The sequence below is a fragment of the Phyllobates terribilis genome, unplaced genomic scaffold (assembly GCF_046119375.1).
Source record: "Phyllobates terribilis strain yellow unplaced genomic scaffold, ASM4611937v1 Scaffold_12__6_contigs__length_324123572, whole genome shotgun sequence".
Taxonomy (NCBI): Eukaryota; Metazoa; Chordata; class Amphibia; order Anura; family Dendrobatidae; genus Phyllobates; species Phyllobates terribilis.
This window is the reverse complement of record NW_027362772.1, coordinates 138,441,956-138,455,384: the sequence shown is the minus strand read 5'-3', so window position 1 is coordinate 138,455,384 and position 13,429 is coordinate 138,441,956. Positions and strand designations below refer to the sequence as shown.

The 13,429-nt window shown below is 45.7% G+C and overlaps 1 protein-coding gene across 2 annotated transcripts in view; it reads right to left on the bottom strand.

Moving 5' to 3' along the window:
- The window catches only part of SYNGR4 (synaptogyrin 4), a 51,975-nt gene that overhangs the window by 4,934 nt on the left and 33,612 nt on the right, over positions 1-13,429 (bottom strand). For both annotated transcript variants that reach the window (XM_073656307.1, XM_073656305.1), the window contains exons 4-5: positions 8,695-8,834; positions 1,248-1,458 (exon numbers count right to left, since the gene is read on the bottom strand). In XM_073656307.1, the coding sequence (XP_073512408.1) occupies positions 1,282-1,458; positions 8,695-8,834 (317 nt within the window). In that variant the 3' untranslated portion in view covers positions 1,248-1,281. The remainder of the gene's footprint in view (positions 1-1,247; positions 1,459-8,694; positions 8,835-13,429) is intronic.

Below are 13,429 nucleotides of genomic sequence, written 5' to 3'. Positions count from 1 at the left end.
ATCTGTGTATATTTACATGTAGTAGAGTGTGAGTGTATTAATATGCTCACCTACCGCTGCCTTCTCGGGGCTCATCTTCTCAGTATCGTCACTGCTCTTCAGAGTAGCTGGCTCACTTTATGCGTCAGTCAGAAGTCTCTTTTACAATGTACTCCTATGCAGTCTTGTTGTGACTGGTAAAAGCCACTTCTGGGTCTGGCAGAGTACAGTGTTACTCGGAGAGTCTGAAGAGTGATGACGTCACTGAGAAGATGAGCAGAACGGTGCTGGATCCTTGTATATTAATACACTCACACTACACTACATATACATTGCAGCAAAGCCAGGTAGTCTAGGGTTAAATCCTAGCTTTACAGGCTCTGATTAGGTGCACCTGGCTAGCTCTGCATATTATTACCAGGCTAGATGTTCACCTTAGTCAGTCTGCTGGGGGAAGCTGAGCAGACTGGACTGTGTTGGAGATGAACAGAGAGACAAGCCAGAGTCTGTCTGAGAAGAGACTGCACAGGCCGTGTGCCCCAAACTGCAAGCATCACTGGCTGCTATGGATACCTGTTTTGTGGGACCGAACTGGGACTAGCTCAGGGGTGTCTGAAGTAGCCAGGATCTATATTGTTTAGTTAGCGCCTGGACAAGGCTAGGGATTAATGTTTATGGTTTTGCTTTTGGTGCTGTGCAACTAGTGCAAGAATCCGATGCCTGTATTTATTCTAATGCCTACCCGAGAGCGTGAATCCCTACAATATATACACAGATTTAATGAAAGAAACCCTCATGGGAGTGATTCTTTAAGGTGGATTTCTGAATACAGTACAGAAAAGTACCAATATTTTTGCTCACTAAATGATGCCACCATATGTCAGAAGTAAATATTTGTCTGTGCAGGATTGTTTTGATGCTACTAGGGCTTGCGGTGGATAGGATTACCAATGTAAAGGATTACAGTTTATATGAATCTCTCACATACATTGGCCCTATTTACAGATGCCTGTAAGTAGAGCCAATGTCTGTTAAAGCAGAGGTGAATGGAGCATTAGAGACAGTAATTAAAAAAGAGGCGTATGATTTGTTACCTCTGGTATTTCAGGGAGGGAAATAGTGGAGAATACATGTTCAGAGTACATGTCACACAAGCAGGATGTAACTCTTCTACGTCATTATTACTATAAGTGCTGTAAATAGTGAGTGCGTTTTGGATTTAATGATTAAATAATATATCTACTCTGATTTACCACATTGTAACTTACTTTTACGTCAATTTTGGAATAAACGGTTCATTTCCTAAGTGGGTGTCTCATAACGAGAAACAGTGCTACTGTTCTGTAACGGGTCACCCTGGCTGACGCTTAATAACGACAGGCTCCTAAAGACGGGAACAGCATCTTCCTTCAGAGAATGTTTATAATCTTCGGCAGGAGAAGAGCTAAAGCGTATAAATGCCAAGTATGACAACACCACCTAGTAAAAAAGAATGAGATATACAATTAAAATCGGCGCGGTTATCTTTACGGTAATTGCTTACTACGCCAGAACAATACTAGGTTTTAATATTATGTCTGTGACCAATGAGATTCAGTGAAGGTGATATCACATACAGAACAGACTAAAAGTTTGGACACACCATCTCATTTAAAGATTTTTCTGTATTTTCATGACTATGAAAATTGTACATTAACACTGAAGGCATCAAAACTATGAATTAACACATGTGGAATTATATACTTAACAAAAAAGTGTGAAACAACTGAAAATATGTCTCATATTCTAGGTTCTTCAAAGTAGCCACCTTTTGCTTTGATGACTGCTTTGCACACTCTTGGCATTCTCTTGATGAGCTTCAAGAGGTAGTCACCGGAAATGGTCTTCCAAAAATCTTGAAGGAGTTCCCAGAGATGCTTAGCACTTGTTGGCCCTTTTGCCTTCACTCTGCGGTCCAGCTCACCCCAAACCATCTCGATTGGGTTCAGGTCTGGTGACTGTGGAGGCCAGGTCATCTGGCGTAGCACCCCATCACTCTCCTTCTTGGTCAAATAGCCCTTACACAGCCTGGAGGTGTGTTTGGGGTCATTGTCCTGTTGAAAAATAAATGATGGTGCAACTAAACACAAACCGGATGGAATAGCATGCCGCTACAAGATGCTGTGGTAGCCATGCTGGTTCATTATGCCTTCAATTTTGAATAAATCCCCAACAGTGTCACCAGCAAAGCACCCCACACCATCACACCTCCTCCTCCATGCTTCACGGTGGGAACCAGGCATGTAGAGTCCATCCGTTCACCTTTTCTGCGTCGCACAAAGACAAGGTGGTTGGAACCAAAGATCTCAAATTTGGACTCATCAGACCAAAGCACAGATTTTCACTGGTCTAATGTCCATTCCTTGTGTTCTTTAGCCCAAACAAGTCTCTTCTGCTTGTTGCCTGTCCTTAGCAGTGGTTTCCTAGCAGCTATTTTACCATGAAGGCCTGCTGCACAAAGTCTCCTCTTAACAGTTGTTGTAGAGATGTGTCTGTGTTATGATCTGCTACAAGCACTAAGGAAAGACAGGAGATCTGTCCCTACAATAGAAATAAGCTAGATCCCTACAACGTAACGGGGAACCTGACCCTGCGATCAGACCTGCTAAAGTCCTCAGCTAGTCTGAAAGAAGACCTATAGATGTGAGGAAGGGATCCCTACAAGAACTAGGGACTGGGAGAAAGATGGACACCTCCTAGCAGAAATTGTAGCAGTAAAAAGACAAACAAACAACATAGAACATGGAGGTCAAAAGACCTAGCTAAACTGACTGAGTAAGGTAACAAAGCACCTGGCTAGCTTAAGAGTAGAAATTACAATGAAGTCCAGCAAGGCCAGAAGGGCGGAGCAGGATTAAATAGGCAAAAAAGGTCATGTGACCAGCAAAATAGAAAAAAACTAACAGGAGATTTCTAACAGTACCCCCTCTTCTATGAGGATCCTTTGGATCCCCTAGGCCCAGGCTTATCAGGAAACCTCTTGTGAAACGCTCTGACAAGTCTGGAAGCAGAAACATCATCTGCCCTCACCCATGAGTTATCCTCGGGACCGAAACCCTTCCAAGCGACGAGATACTGCAAACTCCCTCTATACAGTCTAGAATTAAGGATGCGGGAAATTTCATATTCCCCGTCCTCCACCACCGGAGGAACAGTGGCAGTGGCGTCTCTATCTGATACATAAGCTTTTTTTCAATAGAGAAACATGAAACACCGGATTAATCTTCCAGGAGGTAGGAACCTCCAACCTAACAGCAGATTGGTTAACTACCTGAAGCACCTTAAAGGGCCCTACAAACTTGGGACCCAATTTTTTAGAAGGAATCCTCAAACGCAGATTCTTAGAGGACAACCAAACCATGTCACCAACCGTAAACAAAACCTCTTGACGTTTCCTGTCAAAGTACCGCTTAGATTTTTTGTTAGCCTCCTGAAGATTACCACGCACATCCGTCCAAACTCTTTCCAAATCACCGGAAAAACTCTCCTTCTCAGGCACAGCCGATACCAATTTGGAGAATGACCCAAAAGACGGATGTCTCCCAGAACAACAAAAAAAAGGCGAACACCCAGCAGAAGAGGATGTATGGTTGTTAAGAGCAAATTCAGCAAGCGGCAGAAACTCAGACCACCCCTCTTGATTGTCTGCCACAAAACAACGCAAGAACTGCTCAACATCCTGGTTCTTCCTTTCTGTCTGGCCATTAGACTCGGGATTATATCCAGATGAAAATGACAAATGAACTCCCAACCTGTCACAAAAGGCACGCCAAAAACGAGCCACGAACTGAGGTCCCCTATCAGAAACAATGTCAGTAGGAACACCATGGAGTCTGACAATTTCCTTGACAAAGGCCTTAGCGAGTGTCTTAGCGCAGGGCAGTTTGATGAAGGGAACCAAGTGACACATCTTGCTAAAACAGTCCACGACCACCCAGATGACCGTGAAACCCTCAGAGGGGGGAAGGTTAGTAATAAAGTCCATAGCCAGATGTGTCCAAGGTGCACTAGGAACCTCCAGAGGGCAAAGCAACCCCGCAGCAGGAGTATGTGAAGACTTAGATCTAGCACACACAGTACATTGACGCACCCACTTAATGACTTCCTTCTGCCATCCAGGCCACCAAAAACTGCGACCCACAAGTCTCTTGGTCTCAGAAATTCCAGGATGACCTGCCAACCGAGACTCATGACACTCAACAAACAAATCTCTCCTAAAGGTCCTAGGCACAAACAACCTCCCATGGGGAGTGTTAGATGGGGCATTCTCCTGTGCTTTAAGAATCTCATCTTCCAAAACGGAGTCCAATGCAGCAATCACAACACCTTCTTGTAAAATGCTCTCCTCTTCCTCAGCACTGACCATGGGAGAAAAGCTGCGAGACAACGCATCAGCTTTAACATTCTTGGTACCCGGGATGTAAGTAACGGAAAAATTAAACCGCGAAAAAAAAAGTGCCCACCTAGCCTGACGGGCATTCAAGCGCTTGGCAGCATCAAGATAGATCAGATTTTTATGATCAGTGAAAACCTGAATGGGAAATTCAGCACCTTCTAAGAGATGACGCCAGTGTTCAAATGCGAGTTTAATAGCCAGCAATTCCCGATTACCAACATCGTAATTAAGTTCAGTCTCAGAAATTTTTTTTTTAAAAAAAGGCACAGGGATGTACTCCATCCTTGTTTTCCTGAGACAACACCGCACCGACCCCCACAGAAGAAGCATCAACCTCAACCAAAAATGGCTTAGTCACATCAGGCTGCATAAGGATGGGGGCAGAGCTGAACCTCTCCTTTAGAAACACAAAAGCTTCAATGGCCTCAGTAGTCCACTGAACCGTATTAGAACCTTTCCTGGTGAGATCGGTCAGTGGTTTAACAATAATAGAAACATTTTTAATGAATTTTCTGTAATAATTGGCGAAACCCAAAAACCTCTGTATCGATTTCAAACCAATAGGCCTAGGCCATTCCTGCACAGCTTGAACTTTCACCGGGTCCATCTCAAAGCCCTCGCTGGAGATAATGTAGCCCAAAAAACTAATTCTCTGCACAGCGAACTCACATTTCTCCAGCTTAGCAAAAAGCGAATTGTCAATCAATAACTGCAATACCTCACTTAGGCTCCGCCAATGAGACTCCAGGTCAGGCGAATAAATCAAAATGTCATCTAAATACACAACCACATTTTTGCCGATCAAAGGTCTAAGGATGTCATTAATAAGATTCTGAAAAAATGCTGGTGCATTGGTAAGACCAAAAGGCATAATCAAATTCTCAAATTGACCCACAGGAGTGTTAAAAGCAGTCTTCCATTCATCACCCTTCTTCATGCGCTACAAATTGTATGCCCCCCGGAGATCAATTTTAGAGAACCACTTGGCCCCCACTAACTGGTTAAACAAATCAGGAATCAATGGCAGTGGGTAGGGATTGCGTACAGTAATGTTATTAATCTCGCGAAAGTCCAAACAAGGACGTAAACCGCCTTTTTTTTTAACAAAAAAAAATCCAACAGCCACAGGTGACTTAGAGGGTCTGATATGACCGGCGGCCAAGCTCGTCTGTATGTATTCCTCCAAAGCCTTTCTCTCAGGAATAGTAAGATTAAATAGACGACTTTTAAGAAGAGTCGCTCCAGGGACAAATTCAATGGTACAATCGTAGTCTCTATGGGGTGGCAAAATTTGCGACTCCTCCTCAGAAAAAACTTTCCAAAAATCCTGAATAGGTACAGGTAATTCCCCTTTATCCACAGCAGCAATGCGCCCGTTACAACACTTGTCATAACACTTAGGGCTCCAGGACTTAATTTCATTGGTAGACCAATCCAGTACAGGATTGTGCAATTTTAACCAGGGTAACCCCAATATTACTGGAGAAGGCAAATTATTTAATACCACCAAATCCAAATTTTCTTGGTGAATACCATTAATAGTGAGGGGAAATTCATAAACCTTGTGAGTAACACATTTCAAGGGAGAGCCATCGACAGAAACCACGGCAATAGGGGATGACAAAGGTTTGGGTTTTAAATTAAGTTTTTCCAAGAATCCCCCATCAATCACATTCAGAGTAGAACCACAATCCACAAATACCCGAAATTCAATTAATTCTTCCTGAGCTGTGGTAGTAGCAGAAAGAAATACACCCTTAGTGTTTAAACAGGCTATATGGGCGTAACTGACCTTTTTTTTTTCTTTGTTCATACGAAGCACACAGTTCTTAATGAAATGGTCAGATTTTCCGCAATAAAAGCACAAACCTTCAGAAAACCTGCGGTCTTTTTCCTGAGAGCGGGGTGACATCGCCCCAATCTCCATCGGCTCTCCAGTGTCAGTACAGACCCTCTCAAGACTCGGAGCTGACATGGCAGAGGATTTACTCTCATTAACCCTTGCACGCAGTCTCCTGTCCACCCGTATAGCTAATTGCATTGCCTCCTGCAAGTTTCCAGGTGTAGGATAAGCAATCAGCAGATCCTTAACCCTTTCACCTAGCCCAGCAAGAAACAAACTTTTCAGAGCTGAATCGTTCCACCCCACCTGAGCAGACCACCGACGGAAGTGAGTACAATAATTTTCCACATTACCTAATCCCTGCCTCAAATGTCTTAATTCCGTCTCAGCTGATGAGACACGATCAGGATCATCATACAACAACCCCAAAGCAGAAAAAAACTATCCACTGATCTAAAGCACGGATCACTAGGTTGGAGAGAAAAGGCCCATCCCTGAGGTTCTTTGCGCAAAAGTGACATTATGAACCCTATGCGCTGTGATTCATCACCAGAGGATCTGGGTCTCAAACGAAAATACAATAAACAAGCATTTTTAAAGGAAAAAAAATCTTGTTGTTCACCAAAAAATAAAACAGGCAATCGTACCTTTGGCTCCACAAAATGCGCTCCAGAACAGCTACTCACGTGTTGTTGGAGATCGGCCACCTCCAGAGAGAGTCCCTGCAGGCGTTGAGCCAAATCCTGAACCGACACCATGATGGAAACTGGAGGTCTTTCCTTAGAGAAATTTTTTTTTGGGCTGGACTTACTGTTATGATCTGCTACAAGCACTAAGGAAAGACAGGAGATCTGTCCCTACAATAGAACTAAGCTAGATCCCTACGATGTAACGGGGAACCTGACCCTGCGATCAGACCCGCTAAAGTCCTCAGCTAGTCTGAAAGAAGACCTATAGATGTGAGGAAGGGATCCCTACAAGAACTAGGGACTGGGAGAAAGATGGACACCTCCTAGCAGAAATTGTAGCAGTAAAAAGACAAACAAACAACATAGAACATAGAGGTCAAAAGACCTAGCTAAACTGACTGAGTAAGGTAACAAAGCACCTGGCTAGCTTAAAAGTAAAAATTACAATGAAGTCCAGCAAGGCCAGAAGGGCGGAGCAGGATTAAATAGGCAAAACAGGTCATGTGACCAGCAAAATAGTTTTTTTCTAACAGGAGAGTTCTAACAGTCTGCTGCTAGAACTCTGTGTGGCATTGACCTGGTCTCTAATCTGAGCTGCTGTTAACCTGCGATTTCTGAGGCTGGTGACTCAGATAAACTTATCCTCAGGAGCAGAGGTGACTCTTGGTCTTCCTTTCCTGGGGCGGTCCTCATGTGAGCCAGTTTCTTTGTAGCGCTTGATTGGTTTTGCACCTGCACTTGGGGACACATTCAAAGTTTGCCCAATTTTTCGGACTGACTGACCTTCATTTTTTAAAGTAATGATGGCCACTCGTTTTTCTTTACTTAGTTGCTTTTTTCTTGCCATAATACAAATTCTAACAGTCTATTCAGTAGGACTATCAGCTGTGTATCCACCTGACTTCTGCACAACACAACTGATGGTCCCAACCCCATTTATAAGGCAAGAAATCCCACTTATTAAACCTGACAGGGCACACCAGTGAAGTGAAAACCATTTCCGGAGACTACCTCTTGAAGCTCATCAAGAGAATGCCAAGAGTGTGCAAAGCAGTCATCAAAGCAAAAGGTGGCTACTTTGAAGAACCTAGAATATAAGACATATTTTCAGTTGTTTCACACTTTTTTGTTAAGTATATAATTCCACATGTGTTAATTCATAGTTTTGATGCCTTCACTGTGAATGTACAATTTTCATAGTCATGAAAATACAGAAAAATCTTGAAATGAGAAGGTGCGTCCAAACTTTTGGTCTGTACTGTATGTTCAGTTCTATTGTACCCGGATGACAAAGCATTATCAGTGACAGCCAACTGGTCAATCACTGCTAAAATGCTGTTAAAATATGTGCACACATACTGGTGAAGATGTATCAATACTGTCTAATTCATAGACAGTGAAAACTTAGACTAGACTGTCTTAAAATGTAGCAGATTTATCACAGTGGTTCATGTTTTTTGATGAATCTGGCCTAATTTAAAACTGTCTAACTAAAGGTGAATTAATATTGATAACTTGGCTGTCTAAAGAGTTTGCAAAGCATTCACTAGCCAGGTAAAAAGATCTTTTGTGCTGCACAAAAGATCATCGTTCTCGGCAAAACATCGTCCTGTATAAACATAACTCGCACTGTCGAGAACAATGTCAGCCTGTGCGCACTGAGCGATGATAGTACTGATTTAGATACACTGAATATTGGCGTTTAATGGTAAGAAATTAGGACATGGCAACATGTAAAAGTAACTTACCCAGCAAGGAATAGAAAAAAAGGAGAAGACAATAGCAGTTTGGCCGCTGCCAGCTCCCAATGGATAGACATCAGGTATCGACATAGCCCACTGATGTGCCAGGAAGCAGAATAGAATAAACCAAAGGGCGGCACCGAGAACTAGTGATAGACGAATTACATTAACAATATAATATTTACACTTTACACAATATTCAAACAACATTTTTGGAATAATATAAAATGCAACCAAAGATTTATTTTTTTCTGCAAATATAGTTTGTATTTGCAGAATGAAAATTAAAAAATAGTTCATCTTCAGCAGTTTTTTTTTATATGTTGTAGGTACCATAATTTTCTGCAACATATAATAAAAAAAACAGCTTTGGCCACGTGCACATGTTGAGTATTTGGTGAGTTTTCTACATAAGTATTTGTAAGCCAAAACCAGGAGTGGGTGATAAATACAGAAGTGGTGATGTGTTTCTGTTATACTTTTCCTCTGATTGTCCCACTCACCAAATACTGAACGTGTGCACATGGCCTTAGGGTTTAGTTACTCTTTAGACAATTTTCCAAAACACTATGGCCTCAATTTATGAAGACCAGTGATTTTCACGCCAGTCTTGATGAGGGGGTATGCTGGAGTCAGATGAGTAGTGAACACCTCAGTGTGCGCCTCGCCATGAATCCTACTCCGGTCCCTGGTGAATTAAGATTTGAGGCCGCCGTTCATCATGCCTACACCCACTTTGTCGGCGTTGAGCAAAAATGGTGTGATAATACTAAAGTCGCAACATTTTAGCATAGTCTTAAGTTGCAACACAATTTTGTGACTTTCCAACGCTTTTTAAGCCGGAACACGACAACTAATTAATGAATCAGACACAGGCGTCATCATTTCAGCCAGGTTTGTTGTAATATGAAAAACTTGCGTGCTACAGTGAAAACATAACTAGAAGGGCTGGTCAGGAACTAAGCATCTAAGATGACTAGTCCAAGTCGTAGCCATGGCAGTTTTTCTCCACATATGTGCACATAGGGAGACACCTGTCAGTAAAGGGAGCGGAGAATCTACAGAGACACCTGTCAGTAAAGGGAGCGGGGAGCGGAAAAGCTACAGAGACACCTGTCAGTACAGGGAGCGGGGAGCGGAGAAGCTACAGAGACACCTGTCAGTAAAGGGAGCGGGGAGAGGAAAAGCTACAGAGACACATGTAAGTACAGGGAGCGGGGAGTGGAGAAGCTACAGAGACACCAGTCAGTAAAGGGAGCGAGGAGGGGAGGCGCTACAGAGACACCTGTCAGTAAAGGGAGCGAGGAGCGGAGAAGCTACAGAGACACCTGTCAGTAAAGGGAGAGGAGAAGCTACAGAGACACATGTAAGTACAGGGAGCGGGGAGCGGAGAAGCTACAGAGACACCTGTCAGTAAAGGGAGCGAAGAGGGGAGGCGCTACAGAGACACTTGTCAGTAAAGGGAGCGATGAGCGGAGAAGCTACAGAGACACCTGTCAGTAAAGGGAGAGGAGAAGCTACAGAGACACCTGTCAGTAAAGGGAGCAGGGAGGGGATAAGCTACAGAGACACCTGTTTGTTGTAATATGAAAAGCTGGCGTGCTACAGTGAAAACATAACTAGAAGGGCTGGTCAGGAACTAAGCATCTGAGATGACTAGTCCAAGTCGTAGCCATGGCAGTTTTTCCCCACATATGTGCGCATAGGGAGACACCTGTCAGTAAAGGGAGCGGAGAATCTACAGAGACACCTGTCAGTAAAGGGAGCGGGGAGCGGAAAAGCTACAGAGACACCTGTCAGTACAGGGAGCGAAGAGAGGAGAAGCTACAGAGACACCTGTCAGTAAAGGGAGCGAGGAGGGGAGTCGCTACAGAGACACCTGTCAATAAAGGAAGCGGAGAAGCTACAGAGACACCTGTCAGTAAAGGGAGCGGAGAAGCTGCAGAGACACCTGTCAGTAAAGGGAGTGAGGAGGGGAGAAGCTACAGAGACACCTGTCAGTAAAGGGAGCGAGGAGGGGAGAAGCTACAGAGACACCTGTCAGTAAAGGGAGCGAGGAGGAGAGGCGCTACAGAGACACCTGTCAGTAAAGAGAGCGCGGAGCGGAGAAGCTACAGAGACACCTGTCAGTAAAGGGAGCGGAGAAGCTACAGAGACACCTGTCAGTAAAGGGAGCGAGGAGGGGAGGCGCTACAGAGACACCTGTCAGTAAAGGGAGCGAGGAGCGGAGAAGCTACAGAGACACCTGTCAGTAAAGGGAGAGGAGAAGCTACAGAGACACATGTAAGTACAGGGAGCGGGGAGCGGAGAAGCTACAGAGACACCTGTCAGTAAAGGGAGCGAAGAGGGGAGGCGCTACAGAGACACTTGTCAGTAAAGGGAGCGATGAGCGGAGAAGCTACAGAGACACCTGTCAGTAAAGGGAGAGGAGAAGCTACAGAGACACCTGTCAGTAAAGGGAGCAGGGAGGGGATAAGCTACAGAGACACCTGTTTGTTGTAATATGAAAAGCTGGCGTGCTACAGTGAAAACATAACTAGAAGGGCTGGTCAGGAACTAAGCATCTGAGATGACTAGTCCAAGTCGTAGCCATGGCAGTTTTTCCCCACATATGTGCGCATAGGGAGACACCTGTCAGTAAAGGGAGCGGAGAATCTACAGAGACACCTGTCAGTAAAGGGAGCGGGGAGCGGAAAAGCTACAGAGACACCTGTCAGTACAGGGAGAGAAGAGAGGAGAAGCTACAGAGACACCTGTCAGTAAAGGGAGCGAGGAGGGGAGTCGCTACAGAGACACCTGTCAATAAAGGAAGCGGAGAAGCTACAGAGACACCTGTCAGTAAAGGGAGCGGAGAAGCTGCAGAGACACCTGTCAGTAAAGGGAGTGAGGAGGGGAGAAGCTACAGAGACACCTGTCAGTAAAGGGAGCGAGGAGGGGAGAAGCTACAGAGACACCTGTCAGTAAAGAGAGCGCGGAGCGGAGAAGCTACAGAGACACCTGTCAGTAAAGGGAGCGGAGAAGCTACAGAGACACCTGTCAGTAAAGGGAGCGGGGAGCAGAAAAGCTACAGAGACACCTGTCAGTACAGGGAGCGAAGAGCGGAGAAGCTACAGAGACACCTGTCAGTAAAGGGAGCGAGGAGGGGAGGCGCTACAGAGACACCTGTCAGTAAAGAGAGCGCGGAGCGGAGAAGCTACAGAGACACCTGTCAGTAAAGGGAGCGGAGAAGCTACAGAGACACCTGTCAGTAAAGGGAGCGGGGAGCAGAAAAGCTACAGAGACACCTGTCAGTACAGGGAGCGAAGAGCGGAGAAGCTACAGAGACACCTGTCAGTAAAGGGAGCGAGGAGGGGAGGCGCTACAGAGACACCTGTCAGTAAAGGGAGCGAGGAGGGGAGACGTTAAAGAGACACCTGTCAGTAAAGGGAGCGAGGAGGGGAGAAGCTACAGAGACACCTGTCAGTAAAGGGAGCAGGGAGGGGCGAAGCTACAGAGACACCTGTTTGTTGTAATATGAAAAGCTGGCGTGCTACAGTGAAAACATAACTAGAAGGGATGGTCAGGAACTAAGCATCTGAGATGACTAGTCCAAGTCGTAGCCATGGCAGTTTTTCTCCACATATGTGCACATAGGGAGACACCTGTCAGTAAAGGGAGCGGAGAATCTACAGAGACACCCGTCAGTAAAGGGAGCGGGGAGCGGAAAAGCTACAGAGACACCTGTCAGTACAGGGAGCGGGGAGCGGAGAAGCTACAGAGACACCTGTCAGTAAAGGGAGCGAGGAGGGGAGGCGCTACAGAGACACCTGTCAGCAAAGGGAGCGGGGAGCGGAGAAGCTAGAGACACCTGTCAGTAAAGGGAGCGGAGAAGCTACAGAGACACCTGTCAGTAAAGGGAGCGAGGAGGGGAGAAGCTACAGAGACACCTGTCAGTAAAGGGAGCGAGGAGGGGAGAAGCTACAGAGACACCTGTCAGTAAAGGGAGCGGGGAGGGGAGAAGCTACAGAGACACCTGTGAGTAAAGGGAGCGGGGAAGGGAGAAGCTACAGAGACACCTGTCAGTAAAGGGAGTGGGGAGCGGAGAAGCTACAGAGACACCTGTCAGTAAAGGGAGCGGAGAAGCTACAGAGACACCTGTCAGTAAAGGGAGCGAGGAGGGGAGAAGCTACAGAGACACCTGTCAGTAAAGGGAGCGAGGAGGGGAGAAGCTACAGAGACACCTCTCAGTAAAGGGAGCGGGGAGGGGAGAAGCTACAGAGACACCTGTCAGTAAAGGGAGCGGGGAAGGGAGAAGCTACAGAGACACCTGTCAGTAAAGGGAGTGGGGAGCGGAGAAGCTACAGAGACACCTGTCAGTAAAGGGAGCGAGGAGGGGAGAAGCTAGAGACACCTGTCAGTAAAGGGAGCGAGGAGGGGAGAAGCTACAGAGACACCTGTCAGTAAAGGGAGTGGGGAGCGGAGAAGCTACAGAGACACCTGTCAGTAAAGGGAGCGAGGAGGGGAGGCGCTACAGAGACACCTGTCAGTAAAGGGAGCGAGGAGGGGAGAAGTTAAAGAGACACCTGTCAGTAAAGGGAGTGAGGAGGGGAGAAGCTACAGAGACACCTGTCAGTAAAGGGAGCGAGGAGGGGAGAAGCTACAGAGACACCTGTCAGTAAAGGGAGCAGGGAGGGGAGAAGCTACAGAGACACCTGTTTGTTGTAATATGAAAAGCTGGCGTGCTACAGTGAAAACATAACTA